The sequence below is a fragment of the Maniola hyperantus genome, chromosome 1 (assembly GCF_902806685.2).
Source record: "Maniola hyperantus chromosome 1, iAphHyp1.2, whole genome shotgun sequence".
Classification (NCBI taxonomy): domain Eukaryota; kingdom Metazoa; phylum Arthropoda; class Insecta; order Lepidoptera; family Nymphalidae; genus Maniola; species Maniola hyperantus.
The window spans coordinates 9,300,073-9,320,312 of record NC_048536.1 but is presented as its reverse complement, the minus strand read 5'-3'; the positions used below and the strand labels follow the sequence as shown (position 1 = coordinate 9,320,312).

Here is a 20,240-nt window from a genome sequence, read left to right as displayed (position 1 = left end):
GCGAGCGAGCATCGCTGAACGAATATCGCTGAGCAAGTTTATTTTTGAAAGCTTGTTGCTCAGCGACAAAACTAGTAAAGCGAGTCGTCGCCGGCAGTGTGAATAGTCAGAGAGCAACTTTTGATATGTGCATCTCTTTTGTTTAGACGGAATCACGTATTAGAGAAACTCATTTGTGCACGGAATGTATTCACATTTATTGTGCGTTTCTTGAGAGAGAAAATCGCCGATAGTTAGTTGTTTTTTCGCCGGCGCGCGGTCGGACCACTGCCTTAACGAGGGGGATTCCAACATCAATAGCCTTAACGGTCAATGTGTCACTCGATCGGAAAATCGTGTAAAGACGAAAACTCTAGGAAATGCAGTATGGCGCGAAGTGACGTAAAGCTGGCATTAGTGGCAGCTGTTAGTGACGACGGCCAAGATCTTTTTCGGGTTCTAAGCCAAGGAAGTAAGTAAACTTAGATTAAAATACACATTTTATTGCTAAAGATATGATATTTCTAAATATTACTTGATACTGTTGAACAAAGCTGAATTGATTTCAAAGCGATTATAACAGTGTTGATTTGAGAGAAACAAGATCGGATTTAAAATATTTTGAGGAATGTTTTTGTATTAAATCCAATTTAGATTCTCAAGTCTTCCCGCAAAATAAATAATGGAATGAATTTTATTTAACAATGTTTTCATTCACAGTCCATTTCGTGGGCATCTGCTACTCTATTTATACATATAGCTAAAGTAAACAACATGGGCACCTATACGGCAAACAGGTCAGAACTTTTTCTTCGCGGTATGCGAATTAGTGAATTCCTTAAAGCAAAATTACTTTTGAGATTTTTTATTCTTACGTGATTACCATTCCACCATTTCTGTTCCACCAATATGAGCTGAATTGCTTTTATTTTCTGTATAGAATGCGACAATTCCTTCCGTCGTTCCAAAGTAACTACGCTGTACTGATAATAATTATTCGAATGGTTTCAAATCGTCCTAGATAGTAATTGTAAATCAGTGTTTAATCAACTGGTATCCCACATGCGCATTTCAGGCATGCGCGTTTCGTGCCATGAGAACTCCAAGTTCCAAATGTGTATAAAATAATGTTCCAACAATTTACATCTTCTAAAATATGTCTTAGTTTTATACGACCATGTGTTTAGTCACCACACAATTTTTTTAAATCTTCTTTCTGCCTTTCAAGCGAGGTTTCCCCATCTGACAAGACCTCTACATTCATAGGCAAATATAAGAAAAATAGATGGTACCTACAGAGGCACCTGCCTCATCTTTAATAGTACCTATTCAAAATATTATTAAAGATGCGGATTAAAAATAATTACTAGTTTTGTATCTTACTATCATAGTTTTTGATAAACCTCTACAAACAAAGTTAGTTTTCGGTTAGTTAACAAAAGTGATTCTTACGGTTTTTTTTCTGTAGTACGGAACCCTCGGCGCGCAAGTCTGACGCGTACTTGACCGGTTTTTTATAATGTTGTTTTTAGTTTCATGCTAGTACAAGATAATGTAATAGGTACGGTTTTATAATTTCATTTTGAACACATTTTACTTTCTCATTGTACATTTTGACAAATTCATAATTATAATTGTATTTATTATTTAAATACGTATAAGGGAAACAAAATTTCTACGATACTACTTAATCTAGGCTTACCCATTCATAAAATTAACGACCACATTTTGTCAACTGTATTGCTCACTATATTTTAGCCTTGTTCCATGTAAATTGGGCTCAAGCTGTATTTAGTAATTTATATTAATTACCAAGTGAACTTATTACGTGACTACGACAAAACAAAAATATGATAAATGAAGTCGGTTAAGAAAAGGAATGGTTATGATTACAGCAGTCTAAAGTGATTAATACCTACGCAGGCGGCATAGGGCACCCTAAAATAATAATAAAAATATTTACCTATCATGTCCAACTTTTTATCTTGATTTGATTGGTTTAATATTATTTCAGAAACTTCCCCTCGGCAACATTTTTCTTTAGTACTACCTATTTTTACTCAGCTTACGGAACTTTGACCTTGTTTCCTTATATTTCGTGGTAAAAAGTTGAGAAGCAATAACAAAACTTCGATCTGGAAACTTGAGGTATAAAATGTAGAGTTTTACCTACTTGGAGCAGATAAAAAATCAGTAAAGTGCGAGTCGGTGTCGCACTGGAAGGGTTTCGTACCATCGGACAAGAAAAAACACTTTAATTTTTTAAAGTTTCATGGCGGCAATTTTGATCTTTTTAGTATTTGTGTTATAGCGGCAGGCAGTAGAAATACACATTCTTTGAAAATTTTAGGTCTCTACCTATTATGGTTCACGAGATACAGCCCGCTGACAGACAGACGGATAGACGGACAGCAGAATAAAATAAAATAAAAATAAAAATCTTTTTTATTCGAATAAACTTTTACAAGTACTTTCGAATAGTCGGATGCATTTGCAGATTCTTAGTAATAGGGTCCTCCTTCCCATCCATCAAAGTCAAAGTGAAATAATTTATTAAAAAAAGGTAATATCGGGTACGGAACCCTAAAAATGACTAAATGACCTTATGGAGGTGGCTATTTTTGTTGGCAGTAACGCAACTGTAACGTAAACTTTTCACTCTACGTATTTTTATGTTCTGTAAAACTATCCGTATTTCAGAATTATTTATGGGAATCACAATCACTTTTGGCAGCTCCACTCTGCTCGCTAATAAATACGTTTAAAAGCAAAGTTACAATATTATCACTTCTGAATAAATAATCTTAACTTGCGTTTTAGCCACAAATCTATATCATAATTCATAACATTCATAACAATGTTGAAATTTCCTCTGGAGTGGAAAGATTCTGACACTTCCAACAGATTGTTTGAAATTAATAACTGTTCTGTAAAATGTAATTTCAATAGAGACGCATTTCTCATTTTCGTTTTTAGGTAGGTAAGGTAAGGTTTTAGGCACTAGTTTAATAGAAGGTATTAAAAAAATGAAAAATACGACTGCTCTGCAAAAACATACTAACAACTAAAAAATTTCACATTAGAAAAATGCTTTATTTATTATAGGAGATCTTCTTCATTTTAATAAAGAAGTAATTAAACTATTAATAAACTTAAATCTAAAAAAAACAACATTAAATTAAAACTAAAATAAATTAAATTAAATTTAAAACCTCGTCGAGACCACTGCAGCGAGGCATTGTACCCAAGATACTGGCAGCATTACCCCTTTGGATGGCCAAACTAATTCTTTGACCAAGGTAGCTGCCAGCTCTCGGGTCCCCGGTCGACTCGATAACTCTTTTCGCAATTTCTTCAAAAAGAGCTCGAGCCCCCGGGCCCCACGGCCCCAAGGTCTCCACACCAAAAGGCACGAATACGAAGCTCCCATCGAGGTTTTCATATTTGCGCCTCTTGGCCTGTTCGGCGCTGATGGCCGCTGCACCCGCCATAGAGGAGGTCGCCTGAATGTGGGATGCAGCTAAAGTGTCTACACAAGTTGCATCCCAAACAAGCGACCTGCCCATCTTCCACGGTACGAGTGTCATACCATCAGGTCTCTTGCCATCGCTACGTGCCAAACCAATAGGTTCTAGTACAGCTGGCACATGGGCGGTGGCAAGGGACCTCCGGATGATGTCATTAAGGGTACTATGGCGGGAGAAGCGTCCAGCGCTTCTCGAACAGGAGAGCCCATGGTGGCCGAAGGCGTCAACGCAGTCACCGCAGTGGCAACGGTGAGGCTGGTTTATTGTGGCGCCAAGCCTAAGACCAATGAGAACAGAAAGTGTCGTATGGTCTAACATAGTGCCCAGGTTGGCAGAGGGAAGAGCATGTAGACAGTAACCGGACTCTTTTGCAGAGACAGCGAGAAGACGAGCACGGTCTTTTTTAGAATTTGCGTTTGCAAGTAAAGTGTCAAATGTCGTTTTGCAAATAATGTCGTCCCACTGTCTCTGGGAAGAAAGAGAAACCGGCACTTGGCTGGGACTATGCATGGACCATTCATTTCTTGCCTCTGTTAAGCCAGACACCTCTATGGAACCCAAAGAATTGGATATAATCTTGCCATAGAGAGTGTGTGTACTGTAAACAGAGGAAAGAAATGCTGGCAGCGAAACACTAGAAATTTTGCGAATTCCCAGACCTCCATACCTGATTGGAAGAGAAGCCTGGGACCATGCTTGATTACTTATTGGACAATTGAGAATACTAGTGAGAATATTTTTAACAAAAGCATCCAAATTGTCCAATAAAGTATTAAATTTCCAAAGTGGAGAACATCTTAGATAGTAAGTAAATTTTGGAACAAATAAACAAAACCGCAATATTGTGAGAGCCATATGTGGATTAATATCAAACAGACGGTGGGAGTTACTACTAAATTTTGAAATAGTATTTTCAACAAATAGAGGAACTGATGCATCTAGTACGGGAGCCCCTAGGAGACGAAGTTACTCATCATTTAAAATTTTAATACCAGGAGCCAACATATTGAATTTCTCTAAAATATCTAATTTAGAATCAGCCGAAAACGAATTTGGAACATATATTTCGCATTTAGAAAATGATATCCATTCCTATATATAAATGATATGATTCCATATAGCCGCCATATTGAATTGTTTTCAAAAAAATTAGCCTGTGTCACTCGGGATGATTTAAGGATTCTATTCTAATGAAGCTCCATCCAGCACGAATTTCCAAATCTGTTCAGGCATTTAGAAGTTATGGTGGAAGAAAGGTACGTGAACCCTGAAAACATTACACTCCTTTTTGGGCAGTGGTTTATAAATAATTGAACGCAAAAACCATTGAAACAGTACTTAACTATAATATTAATAAGTATAGGTACGCCAAATTATGATGACTTCTGAGTTCTGGGTCTCTTATTGTCAAGCACGTATCCAGTGCAAGATAATCAAGCGTGGTTTGAAGTCGAAGAAGCATTTATCAGAATGATATATTTGCGGTGTCAGTAATTGCTGTAACCTTAATTAACCCAATCAGTGAGCGTAATAATTATTTTGTAGGTAGTTAATTACTATTATACATTTATATATAATGCCATAAACTCATACCTACTTTCTGTGTGTAAATAAAAATTGTAACACTTTATAGCATAAGTAGGTGATGATGCCCACGACTTTGTCTGCGTGGTATTAAAAATCCAGTTGGAACTTTTTGATTCTTTGATTTCTTTGGGTTAAAAAGTTGTCTATGTTACTCTTCACGTCTTAAACTGTACCTATGCAAGAAACCAATTGTTTGCAGGGGTAGGGTACATTTTTAAAGTTTTTAAAACTTTGACCTTTGCAAAAACATTTTCAACGGCTAAATGGAAGACAGTTTATCAATGATCGTCTATTCTAGATTGTTACTTGGAAAAGCTCGCTATTTCAGTGTCGTTCTCTCTGTGACCAAAAAACTCAATGTATACGATTTTAATTGATTTTACACGATTTTAATTATTGGAATTGTTGGTAGACAGTTATGCCTATTTCAAGTTTCAATAAATAATATTAAATAGATAACTATGTATATACCATAATCGTATATTTGATGTTAATTTTTAGTAACATTATAAATACCAAAGTGTGCCTGTCTATCTATTACATTTTCACGGCCAATCCGTTTAACTGATTTTGACGAAATTTGGTACTGAGATAGTATACATCTCGAGGACGGGCATAGGCTACTTTTGTTCTTGAAAACCAAATAGTTCCCTTGGGATATTTTTAAAGCCTAAATCCACGCGAACGAAGACGTGGGTGTCATCTAGTTTGTACTATATAATATTTAAATGATAGGATACAGTTAGTACTGTAGTTTACCAACTCGTATGACTACATTTGCGGAAATGCATGAGACTGCATAGGTACATAGGTATTTGTGAGCATAGTCAGTCGTTACTAATTATAATTTGTTACATAGCGAAGCCCATATAACTGGTAAGCGAACTGGCTTAAGGCCAGAACTTCAAAGCTTAATGCTCATTCAATGTTTAACGGATTAGAAATACTACAGGGATTAGTGCTTAGGTTCTCCGAGCTTAAATTATAAAAAACCGGCCAAGTGCGAGTTGGACTTGCGCGCCGAGAGTTCTTACCGAAAGTAAGTAAAACGGTAAGAATTACTTTTTAACCGACTTCAAAAAAAGGAGGAGGTTCTCAATTCGTCGGAATTTTTTTTTTTTTTTTTTTTTTTTTTTTTATTTTTTATGTATGTTCCCCGATAACTCGAAAACGCCTGGACCGATTTTGAAAATTCTTTTTTTGTTTGAAAGGGTATACTTCAAAGTTGGTCCCATTTCAATTTGGTGAAGATCTGATGAACATCTTCGAAGATAGATACTGGAACTCCTCAACGAATAAGAGTAAATTGCTCGCGATCAGTGTAATAGCTTAGTAAACAGTAGACTTTTAACCAGTCATAGCATAATTCCATGGGGCCACTAAAAATTGTGAAATAAAAAATTTTTACAAAAAAAATAAAAACCGACTTCGTTACACAAACACTAAAAATTGAAAAATAATTTAATTTATTACCGAATATATTATGTATACAAGAGTTAATATAGTTCCATAATAATATTTTTTGGGGTCGGTGCCAATGAGGTGCCATTGTGGAGTCCCATAAAAATATGAAGTCTAGACGATTCGCGCAGCTAAAGCTAATTGGCACCGGCACCAAAAAGTATTATTATGGAACTATATTAACTCTTGTATACATAATATATTCGGTAATAAATTAAATTATTTTTCAATTTTTAGTGTTTGTGTAACGAAGTCGGTTTTTATTTTTTTTGTAAAAATTTTTATTAACTAGGTAACCGCAAAACTAACTTTGTTTGTAATGTTTTTTTGCTATTCTCAAAAAAATTATGACAGTCAGAGCATTCGTTTTATTTTTTCTGTAAAATATACTTAGGTACATACACTTCTATTGACCACAATTATTTCAGATTTTTCGATTGGTAAACTTCGGAGATTAGGAGGGAGGAACGGTGTTTTTTCGACATTTTGTACGATAAATCAAAAACTATTACGCATAAAAATAAATTAAAACCTGATTTAGAATATAGAGAAAATCCCCTTTTATCTGATATTCTACTTGGTATAGTTATCTTACTTTGAAAATTGAAAATACTAATTATTATTACTCATGAGCACATTTTTTTTGATGTAACCATAAATAAAATAAATAAATAAATCTTTATTTATGGTTACATAAATTTACGGTTTTCAGATTTTTCTTTTACTTATGCTATAAGACCTACCTACCTGTCAAATTTCACGGGAAGTACCCTATAGGTTTTTTTGAGAGACACGACAGACAGACAGACAACAAAGTTATCCTATAAGGGTTTTTTTTGCTTTTGAGGTACGGTACCCTGAATAAGTATATCTACTTATGTAGCAATAACAAAAGTAACGCAAAACGAGTATTATAAGTATATGCGTTAAACCAAACTACTACCTACAAAGTACGTGTTTTTAAAAAAAAAACTCAATCCCTTCTAACACGGTAGTCGTTGTAAAGAAAAGTTCTCACATTACTATTAATAAATATGTTTTTATTTATGTAAACCAGTGATTTACAAGCTGAAAAAACTTACGAGTCAAGGAGTTAGTATTTAGAATTCAGATACAAAAAATAACAAATAAGAAAAGTGAAATGTCAACCCTCTGCGACTTCAAGTAATGTGACAGTTCGGTCGCAAGGGTTTTCCTACTCAAAGAGGGTGTTAAGGAAATATGGCACCTACTCTTGTAATAAATCTTGTAGCAGGTTTAAGCGCAAAAAAGTGGTTAAGTTCGTGCCAGAACACGCATAAGGTAGAGTTCCGTAGCTAGTTGCTAAAAATTTTGGCAGTCGCTATTCCTTTAATTCAAAACCTGTTTAAGACACCTAATAATGATTTTAAAATGTTTGCAACACAAGGACATACGAACTAGATGAAACTATAAGGCTTCCTTGTTTACCTACGAACCCCTAAAAATGTGAAAGCTGACGTTTGGAATCAAGAGCTAAAATTAAAATTAACGGAAACCTTGATCGAGGTATTGTATAAGTATTACTCTTCTTACGAGTTCTTACTCGTTATTTTGTTACAATAATTATTCACTTCATACGGTCTACACAAAAAGCAATTTGAGTTACCTAATATTATGTTGATTGTTCTGTTCAAAAATGTTTTCCCTATTGGCCAAAAAATATAAGCTACTTCAAATATTTACCTACATTAGAGATTCAGGAAATTCAATTGGAAAAGTCGAAATACCAAAATTTACATTTTTTTCCGCTGGAAACTGTACTTTCTTTCAGGCACTTAATTTGTATTATTCATTCAATTGAGTTCCCCAAATCTGTTTGAGCAGGAAATGAAAATTTGTTTTCTTTTTCAACAAACTCGTAGCTTTGCGGTTCGAACAAAGGTTCATGTTAATTAAATGCTTACCGTCATTACAAAGAGAGGGGTCACGTAAAGCAGACCGAAGTTAACCATGTCGAATATTTCGGAGTTGTATTTCATTCGATGTTGGATGCATATTGTCTCTACGTGGCCATCACCAAATTCGTTTGTGATAGTCTCCACCCATATGAATTTGGGAGCGCTGTAAGCTGCGCTTGTTATCCACACGCCCAGTATCACCAACTGCAAGAAAATAGTTTATTAATAATATCTTATTACTTACCTACTAAGTATTAGTAATTGTATTCCTACTTCCATGCTTACACTTAAGACGAGTTTATACGTAGCGCGCTTCAAATAAAAATAATTTGGCTCTCATTTGAATATGAACCAATTTAATCAAATACGATGAAATTTTTAGAAACGTTTTAAAAATTAACAAATGTGCCTGTGGTTTTCCAGATTTCTTTAAAAATGTTTAGTCTTAAAGTTATAGGTAAGTGCTACATGCTCAAAGACTCATATACAATCTTTGACCCTGTGTAACTTTGAAACTACACATATTTACGGAAGTCTGGCGAAGCACAGATTCGAATATTTGTTTCTAGCACGTATCTACATTTCATCGAGGTTGAATGGTTAATATTTAAATGAGAACAAATCATCCAAACTACGTTTATATTTAAGAGCGCTGGGGAGCGCACTCGGCATTAGGGAACCTTCTCTAAAACTGAAATAAATAGCATGTGCGACGACAACGGCACGACAGGATACTGAACATAGATAATATATTATTATACAAGGAACTTGTGTGAAAGCTTGGAACGTCGTTATACAAGGGACAAATGTAAAAGCTTGGGACACTGTAGAGCATGGCGGCTAGGGCATGCAACTGTAGGAACTCTGCTCCAACGCTTGCTTCGCAGTATGACTAACACCTTCATATATTTATAACTAAACCTACGTTGTGTTCGGGCGTTATGTAAGTATAGTAAACTCGCATTATAATTTTAACTGAAAGTAAAGAAATCAGAAAATATTGTTTTGTAACATCTGTTTCTCAGAATGAAATATTTCTTTAATTTTAAATTACCAATATCTAAAGTTATGAGGCACATTCAATAGCGAGAGCGCACGCCTTTTGGTGCCAATTGATTAAAATATCGTTAATATTTCCTGCTATTGCAAGCACTTTTTTATTCTTTGTGCCTGAATAATAGTCGTCATTATTCCAATTAGAAAAGTAGCCATAAGTCTTTGTTCATCGATATTGCAGATGTGGGAAATTTATGACGAATAACGAAGGAATAACTTTTTCTATAAGTAAAATCTGAAAATCCTAATCATTATATTACCTAATTATTTAAATCCATAGTTACTGTAGTGGCGGGCAAGACATAGAGGCGTAAAAGCACTGCTTACCTTAATTATCATTAAGTCAATGCTTATTTTTCACACCAATTAAAATATTCCTACCTAAATGCCTACTATGATTTCAAACTATATACAATACATGCCACTGATGGCTAGTATATAATAGTAATACTATTAGTACCTAACTAGCTGATGACCGTGACTTAGTCCGCGTAGATTTATGTTTTTCAAAATCCCGTAGGAACTCTTTGATTTTCCGGGGAAAAAGTAGCCTATGTGTTAATCCAGGGTATATTCTATCTCCGTTCCAAATTTCAGCTAAATCCGTCCAGTAGTTTTTGCGTGAAAGAGTAATAAACGTACACACATTCATACACACACTAACATAAAAACTTTCGCCTTTATAATTAGTAATGCAGTTCAACGGGAAACTGCTATTCTGGAACATGAAGCATACTGTATAGGTAAAGATTTAACAAGACTTGCATCTACCCACACAAAACCGATTTTAGAAATACACCAAAATCTAATTAGTTCAAGTATCTAGTGCCCTACCGGCTTTGCGGTTAACACGCATTTACTGAAAAAGACTAACCGAACTGATCCGACATGCTACCCAAATTCTTTTTTTTATTTGTTACTGTACTGGATTGAAACTTGCTAGTAGCAGAAAAAGAATTTATAGGTTTGTGTTTTTATACTTTATTCAGCATGAAGAATTAATAAAGTTATAATTATTGTTGATCGAGGTTCGGCAATAAAATACTAACTAGAAGAAAATGTTCAAGGCGTAGGTAGGTACCTACTTAATAATGATCAATTCAATATCGGTATATCGATCAATTTAATATATTTTCTTTGATAAGAAGCCTCGGTCTTAACGTTTTATTAATTCTTTGGATACAATTCTTTGTGTATGTACAGTCAGCAACAAAGTTATGATTGCACCGGCCAGTACAAGCGACTATGGACGTTTGCCAACCTACTTTGTTGCTGACTGTACTTATTATTTTATTTATTACAGGTTCAGTAATCTCGGAGTTTTAGGTGTAGGTACATACGTAGAAAAACACAACTTGAAAGTCGGTTAAAAAAGCAGCCTATATGTTACTCCCTGGTTAATCCTCTACTTGTCTGTGAAAGTCCCGTCAAAATAGGTTCAGCCGTTCCGAAGACTAGCCCGTTCAAACAGACAGACATACAGACAAAAATATTAAAAACGTGTGATTCAGTTATGGTGCTATTCAAATAACCATAGCTAAATATGAGGTAGGTACCTAGTTATTTCAAAATTACAGACAGACACTTGATGATGATTGATACTCTGGTAGGTACTTATTCCTATATAAAATTATATTTTATAAATTGTTAATTAAAGGATTTTATAGATTAATACAACAGGTGACATCAAACGAGTCGCAGGGAGCCGCTGGATTTAGGCCGGCGCGGCGCGGCTCGGCAAGACCGTGGTGTGTGTCCCTACAAGAGACCTATATCTAGCAGTGGATGACGGACGTCGATAGGTTGATAATGATGATGATGATGATTTATTAATAAGGTACGATAGGACTGTCATAATTATACGTAAAAAAGCCCTCTAAAAATAAATATAGATATTTAAAAAAAACTTACCCTCAATCTCGTCGAAGTTAGAATTTGTTTACAGGTAATAGGATGTATGATGGCGAAGTATCTCTCAGTGCATATCACTACCAATATAAAAATCGATGCTGTGTAACTCAACGAATGCACGAATTGATACATCTTGCAGAGAAAGTCTCCAAACACCCAGCTGAAAATTAATAAAAGGTCAGAATGTGAAAGATACAGTGACCTCTACTCTACTTATATAAGTTACGCTGGACGTGGGATTGCCGATCTGTTGTCTGAAGCAACTTGATTTTCGCCATTTTGATGCTGCTGTAAGCAGCAGTGCATTTCAAAAGAAAAGGACACTAGCCATGTTGACGTAATTAATATTCTCCCTTTCCTTGTACCTACTTCCTACTATACCCAGCTCCTCCGTGGCCGTGGTATCCATGATGGATTTTCATCATGAAAAAAATGAGTAAGTAGCGGCTGCAATCTGAAACTACCTCGATCTTTTGAATTTTAGCACATTTTACTCCACTGTTTTAAGTAGTTATGACTACTTACAACAGTGGTGTAAAATGTGCTAAAATATAATATGTTATTTGATTACTATTATTAGTCTATGCAGTAGTAAATATGTGACTAATGGAGGATTGATTTTTCATAAAACTCTGTTATTTAAAACGCATACATAAAGCAGACCATCCCTTAATATTAAAGGTGACCCCACCGCGTGTCTGTTTTCAAGCACTTACCGTATTTTATTTGAGTTTGCATTAATAGATAAAGTATAGGTAGATAGACTTCTGGTTTACGGTAGGTATCTATAATCTGGACACTGACAAACGGTTTTTTTCACAAAGTCAAAGTCACTCAGCGAGCTATGGAGAGGGCTTTGTTAGTAGTTTCCCTGAGGGAAAAGATCCGAAATGAGGAGATCCGCAGGAGAACCAAGGTCACTGACGTATCCCCAACTTTTAGCAAGCTGAAGTGGCAGTGGGCAGGCCAGTCCAGTCCTTTAACCGTTGAGTTATTGAAGCTATATAAATTTATCTAAGCCGCGGGCAATTCAGCTATGAAAACATTAGTTTGTTGAAAACCATAGAAGATATAATTTTATACGATCATTTTAGCCAATAACAAATGCTCAAAAATATTTAAATTCATTTTCAAAGAAGTAGTAGGTAAAAGTTAAATGGATGAAGCATTTTATGGGTATAAGTACTTAAAAGTGTTTTCGCTTAGTTATCTCTAATGTAGGAGAGCAAAGCAAGAAACTCTCACTACATTAATATTATTATTTTAGATAGAGAATTCGATGCTATATAACTTGGTTCATAAGACTCAAATTAACTACATATCAGTAAGTCGCCTTTTATAGTTAGTAGAAAGCAAAAAGGGGGAATATTTAATAGAAACTACGAAAGAAGTGGACCCGCGCGCCCGCTTGGGTATTTTCGAATAAAATAGCTTTTGAAGAGTTGGTGTATTTGTAAGATTTGTATAAGAATACGAAAACTTCAGAAACATTTTCTTTGAGTACCTACTTACTTACTTTTATTCTCTTGATATTGACAGAACTTTTAAATTTTTCTTTTAGATTGTTTATTTTATTGAGAAGAGCAACTCATTTTATTAAGGTTTGGGCAAGGTTTAAAGTTATTCAGAACCACTAAGCCTACTAGTCTGTGTTTACTTTGAAACAATAATATTATGATAGGTACGTAGTGATTGAATCCATGAAACATTTTCAACTTATGTTGGTTGGTGGTTCTGCTTACTACGTAAACAGATTATCATAAAGTTGACAACTAAAACCCGGCTACAATCGTCTTAATAAACGCTAAAATATTAAAGTAATTTTTTTCTGGCACTTGGGATATTTTAATATTGTAGTATATTTATATTTATGAACTCAAATTTTCTCTTCTTTCATTTAACGCCCCACTCGATGCGATACCAAAAAGAAAAAAAACCGGCCAAGTGCGAATCAGACTCGCGCACAGAGGGTTCCGTACTACAATCGTATTTTTTCGACATTTTGCACGATAAATCAAAAACTACTTGCTAGATCTCGTTCAAACCAATTTTCGGTGGAAGTTGGCATGGTAATGTAGGTAGGTATATCATATATTTTCTTTAGTTTTATCATTCTCTTATTTTAGTAGTTACAGGGGGGGGGACACATACATTTTACCACTTTGGAAGTAAGTATCTCTCACGTAAACTATTCAGTTTAGAAAAAATGATAAAAGAAATTTTTAGGGTTCCGTACCCCTAAAGGAAAAACGGAACCCTTATAGGATCACTTTGTTGTCTGTATGTCTCTGTCTGTCTGTATGGCTGTCTGGCTGTCTGTCTGTCTGTCTGTCTGTCTGTCTGTCTGTCTGTCTGTCGGTCTGTCAAGAAACCTACAGGGTAGGTAGGTACTTCCCGTTGACCTAGAATCATGAAATTTTCCAGGTAGGTAGGTCTTATAGCTGACATTCGGGGAAAACTCTGAAAACCACAAAAAAAATTAAATTGTGGTCATAAACTAATAATTAGTATTTCCAATTTTCGAAGTAAGATAACTATATCAAGTGGGGTATCATAAATGAAAGGTCGTCACCTGTACATTGTAAAACAGATTTTTATTTATTTTTATACATCATAGTTTTTAATTATCATGCAAAATGTTGAAAAAATACGACTGTACGGAACCCTCGTTGCGCGAGCCTGACTCCCACTTGATCGGGTTTTTTTTTTCTATTTTTGTGTGATAATCTTAATGCGGTTCACAAAATACATCTACTTACCAAGTTTCAACAGTAGGTATAGCTCTTATAGTTTCGGACGGACAGACAGACATGACGAATCTATAAGGGTTTCGTTTTTTGTAAATCCAATAGATACAATAAAACTATAATATAGGTACTTTAATATGCAAAACAAAATATCTACGTACAATAATTATTAACCTTGAAAAACAGATATAACTCCTTAACCTGTGAACCCTACTTAGCCTTTAAAATTGATTACTACTGCTGTGAATTTGGCTGATAAAGCCCACAACTTGACTCTAATAAAAATTAGCACTTTAAAACATCATATTTTACAAACGGATCTAAAAATCGAAAAATGATTACACACAGTATTTTTAAAAGACCTATTCAACGATACCCCACACTAGGGGGTAGACGAGAAAAAATAAATCATCCCCACTTTACATGTAGGGGAGCTACCCTAAAAAAATATTTATCACAATTTTATACCCATGCCAAATTACAGATTTCTAGCACTAATAGTCTCTGAGATTAAGCGAGGACGGACGGACGGACAGACGGACGGACATGGCGAAACTATAGAGGGTTCCTTGTTAACTACGGAACCCTAAAAATTGTAGTCGTGTTACAATTACTTATCTATTGGAGAATATTCATAATAAGTAGTTTGTTCCAATTTCTTTTCATCTGAGATAATAAAGCTGTTCTAATGGCGTATCCAATTTAGATCTTTGAAGTTTCGTTAGGTAGTTACTTACCTAATATTAAGTAAAAACCGCCAATTAATTAGTTACATTAGTCTTTTGTGGCTCTTTGGTTTTAAATAAGACAAGATTGAATAAAAATTTTGAATAGTTATTTTTAGTTCTAAAGAAAACATTCTACGTTTATAACACAAAGCTCTTGTAAGCGTAGCGTTGTTTGCCAAGTTTATTTGTATGTTGCGTGGTCTCAAGTAGGTATCGTTTAACCGTTGCGTTTCTACACTTTCTACTTAAAATACTTTAGCGTCACAAACGCTTAGAGAAATTTTGTATTCTAAAGATATGTTTTATTAATTAGCTTAGGTAATAATTTCTACAAAACTATAAATTCTAAATTTATCGCCGAGGACATTGCGACACGGTGCTGCCGGTAGCACAGAAGATATAATCCGGTAGGTAGGGAGGTAGGTACATATAACGTCTTTACCAACTATATTTGACTATTTAAAAGAGATTTTAAATGTTCACCTTTTGATAGGCTTTTTTTAATACAAGATAAGTATACGAAATACAGATACAAGCTAGCCCTTGATTACAATCTCACCTGGGTGGTAAATGATGATGCAGTCTAAGATGGAAGCGGGCTAACCTGGAAGTTGTATGGCAGTTTTTATTAAACCCATACTTACCCTTTGTTGATTTCTACTTATAATTGAATTTCACTAAGTTATCTACCTACCAAAACTTAACAAATCGCGTAACGTGACTGCTGACGTGTGGCGTGTGACGTGCTGGTTGATGCTTAAATATTCTTACAGCTAATGAACAAAGATATTAAATAAAAACCGGCCAAGTGCGAGTCAGGCTCGCGCAATAAGGGTTCCGTACTACTGTCGTATTTTTTCGACATTTTGCACGATAATTCAAAAACTATGATGCATAAAAATAAATAAAAAATCTGTTTTAGAATGTACAGGTGAAGACCTTTCATATGATACCCCACTTGATATAGTTATCTCACTTCGAAAGTTGAAAATACTAATTATTAGTTCATGACCACAATTTAATTTTTTTTTGTGTAATCTAACCCTAAATTCACGGTTTTAAAATTTTTCCCAAATGTCAGCTATAAGATCTACCTATATGCCAAATTTCAAGATTCTAGGTCAACGGGAAGTACCATGTAGGTTTCTTGACAGACAGACAGACAACAAAGTGATCCTATAAGGGTTCCGTTTTTCCTTTTGAGGTACGGAACCCTAAAAATAAATAAGTAATTAGATATTTAGGTATCTCAGACATACAATCCATAGGTACTGTGTATTAGTAAGAATAAATCACTTAACCTATATCTTGGTACTTATTACTAGCTTAACTTAGTTAGCATTAACATAACAATTAACATAACCTATTTAGGTATAACGCCAGGCAGAGCCTCCTAACGCCGGATAGCAACGGATTCTACTGTCTATAGAACTAACAAAGAAACCGAAATACAAGTAAAACATCTAACTTAAGAACATACTACGCTGGGACGGACGCGGGTAACTTCTATACGTGTTTATGTGAAAAGTTACCTACCTACAGTGACGTACCTACCAGCCAGACCGGTCATACCAGTCATAGAAACAAAAATGCAGCCCTATAGTTCCCCTAGTGATTAATAACTCAGTGCTTATTTTTCATTGTGACCTAGTAGTAAATAGGTTCCTACCTGAATGCCTACCTTGACTTCAAAGTTCAAACCATGTCTGTCCCACATCTTGTTTGCTTTTTCAATAACTAGATCTACTTAGGCATATTATATGACAGACTAGACGCGTTTAACTACCGAGACAAGGCCTGAGTATTTCTTTAGTTTACTCGTGAAATATAAGAGGTCGCCTGAGGATATCAAACGCGGAGTTATGCTTGTAATAACTAAGATCATTCATCGCAGACGCGCGCCATATCCGAGACGTGGTCGCTATCTATGTGTCTCATAAAAAAGCACAGAGTCATTCAGCGGGCGATGGAGAATGCTATGCTTGAAATTTCTTCTCGCGATCAAAACAGAACCAATGAAGCCGACATAGGTTAGCGATGATAGCGAGTCTTGACTAGTTAGGTGAATTAACTATCGGCAGGAAAGGCATTCCGAACCAGTGGTAGATGCATCCGACTATTCGTAAACACTTGTAAAAGTTTATACGAATAAAAAAGATTTTCATTTTCATTTTCATTTTCATTAAGTATCATTGAATTTTCCTAAAAAAACCACTCGTCTAAACAGTTCAAATTCACAGAATGGTTGTGGACGGAAAGCTCATCGAAAGATTGGGTGAATAGGGATCTTAAGTAGTACCTACCTAATGTTATACATTCTGTGGCTTAAGCGATTACAAGTACTTACCTATGTAACTAATGAGTTGTCGTCCGTGCCAATTCGTTTGTCTTTGACTGAAATATCCCATTTTTGTAAAACATTCCCGTTTCCGTTTGCGTGAACACTTTCAAAACTACTCGTAGCTATTCATCCAGATGCCTTTTGTTATGTAGCGAAGTAGAAGAATTTTTATAACATTAATCTTAGTACTTTCTTATAGGCATATCTTGTTTGGTTTAAGTACTCGAAAATTTTATTAATTTATTTTTTATACATAGGTATATTGGCTTGCGCTTGACTGCAATCACACCAAGGTGATGATGTAGCAAGGTGGGAGCATGCCTGCCCAGAAGGTGCCTAGCTATATTCACTCTTATTTTGAAGGTACCAAAATTACTAAACTATTTATAATATTGGGTACTAGATGACTTGCCCTTGGCTTGGTGTAGGTAGGTATGTATTATAGGTAAACTTTCCTCGTAAAACGTGAAATCCAATCATAAGTAAAGCTAAATACGAATAAACAGACAAACGTGGATTGTGATTTTGTCACCTATGTTAATAAACTTCATTAGAGATTCCCATTATTTTCTCTTATACCTACCTATAATCTTATGTCTAATTTACTTACCTCGGAATAAGATAGATGGTTAAATTTTGAAAAACGCAAAACACTCCAACGCATAAATCGGCCACCGCTAAGTTTGCGAGAAAAAAGTTGGTGATGGAGCGTAGCCGTCGCGACAGAGTCACCACGAGGATGACGAGCAGATTTCCTGAAAAGTAAGACCGATATTCATAACTAAGAAAACATTTTAAAGGAGATATAGAGGGGTTTTATATAAAAAAACCGGTCAAGTGCGATTCAAACTCGCGCGCCGAGGGTTCCGTACTCGGGTATTTTGCACAATAAATCAAAAACTGTTACGCATAAAAATAATTAAAAATCAATTTTAGAATAATAAAGACATGTTTTTGGACATGTTCATGGGCAGGGCACATAGTGCGTACAACCGATAGACGTTGGGGTCCCAAGGTGCTGGAATGGCGACCTCGCACCGGAAGACGCAGCGTTGGAAGACCCCCCACTAGGTGGACAGACGACATCAGGCGAGTCGCAGGGAGCCGCTGGATCCAGGCGGCACAAGACCGTGGCGTGTGGAAGTCCCTACAAGAGACCTATGTCCAGAAGTGGACGTCTATTGGTTGATGATGATGATGATGATGATGATGATGTTTTTGGAAACCTTTGACAATCTAGGTACTTGTCTAGATTATCGATAACAGCGTAACATGATAACAGTTTTAACTGAATAGGTAGGTACTACAAAACAGAGTAGCACATTAGGTAGGTTAGTGACATATCAGCATTCATAAATTATTAGTTACTGTTCAACAAATTTTGTATTTAGCCTCGTATGCAGTTAACCAAATCAACACCTAAGTAGATATATACGAGTTTCTAGTTCGCCTGGTATAATAGGTAGGTATGTGCAGCCCATAGCGAGAGAAGACGAAAGAACAGATAGGGTTATCAGCTATTGCCAAACAAGCAGTTTTTGGAAAACAATGAGCAGATTACTGAATAAAGAGGACATATCATCTTTTGAAGTGTAGTTTTTTGAAGTGTAAACATCTTTTTAGAGCAAATAGGTAGGTAATAGGTATTAAATAATTTTTCACTACAAACTTTGAAAAATCTACAAATCTTGCTATAATCGTGGCTGTAAAGGAATACGACGTAATGTCGACGGAGATGTCTAGAGTTCTAGAGTCCAGATAAGAAGTCTTGCGAGGTGAAAAGATGGGCGAGTCGGGGGAGGGACTATAGGTACTGATCAGCAGAAGTCGACAGAACAAACTTTAATTTTATTTGTCTTAGTGGTGGATCTATCTAGGTGTCTATCTATGTGCTACGGCCGTAAAGCTGGCACATCCGCAAACATTCATAAAGGGATAGTTTCACTGTATGGATTCACGTCGTGGCTAAACTGTAGTTAACTGATTGGTTTGAAAAAATTCAAGGTCCTATTACAAAACATAAAATTAACGACCAATACGAATATTCTAATTGCCTTTTCTTTCTCGCATTTTATCGTGTCAACTTTCCTGAATTAGAACGATTTGGTTTTTTTGAAATGGATCGCGACAGTAAAATTGTCACATTGGCAACCCTCATTCGGGGGAGGACCGACTGGGGTGCGTTCGGCCAATATTGAAATTTATGCAAACAGGAGCTGATGACCAGATATTTGACGTTCATTATTTCGCTAACGAGATTTGCATTGCGGTGCATGACATCCATTACCGACATCCATATCCCGCGCAGCAAGCTCGTAAATCGTAATAATATATTAAAATTCGCGTAGATAAAAATGTGTGTGCGGTTTAATTAATAACGACTGCCCTTGATGGAAATGTAATAAACCAACAAACCGATGTGCCGATATTGTGTGATACTCATAATTATATTGATGATAACATGATTTATAGGTGCATATTGACACGTCAAAAGTGATATGCATAAATAAATTAATGGCTTATTCAGTTTATCTAATCTAAAACAGCCACACTATAGAGTGTACAGTACGCGGCAGAAAATAATTTGCCTACCTACTGTGACGTTTTGTCGGTCGCAACGACAGAGAATGCTCTACAAAACCGCTATCTCTTTCTAAAGGTTAATGTACATTATTTTCTATTGCGTATTTTGTACTCGGAAATGAAATAATGTCCACATTTCTATGTCAGACTAAAAAATAATTTACAAATTAGTACAAACTCCGTCCGGGATAGATAAACGGACTTACTTTTACGAGTAGGTATACAAAATAGGGTAGCTGAGGGTGTAAATAAAATAATAAATAATAAATAATGAAATAAAATTTATAAAATAATAAATCGACTAACATAATATTATTAACCTAGAGCTACTGCTGGTTCTAGAAACTTCAGGTAGGTTACTTATTATTTACATGTAGATTTTCTCCATAACGTAGACCACC

The 20,240-nt window shown here is 35.4% G+C and overlaps 1 protein-coding gene across 1 annotated transcript in view; it reads right to left on the bottom strand.

The window, feature by feature from the left end:
• TrissinR (Trissin receptor) overlaps positions 1 to 20,240 on the bottom strand; it is a 66,776-nt gene that overhangs the window by 5,823 nt on the left and 40,713 nt on the right. The window contains exons 3-5 of the mRNA XM_034969777.2: positions 17,867 to 18,011; positions 11,441 to 11,600; positions 8,480 to 8,677 (exon numbers count right to left, since the gene is read on the bottom strand). Coding sequence (XP_034825668.1) covers positions 8,480 to 8,677; positions 11,441 to 11,600; positions 17,867 to 18,011 — 503 coding nt within the window. The remainder of the gene's footprint in view (positions 1 to 8,479; positions 8,678 to 11,440; positions 11,601 to 17,866; positions 18,012 to 20,240) is intronic.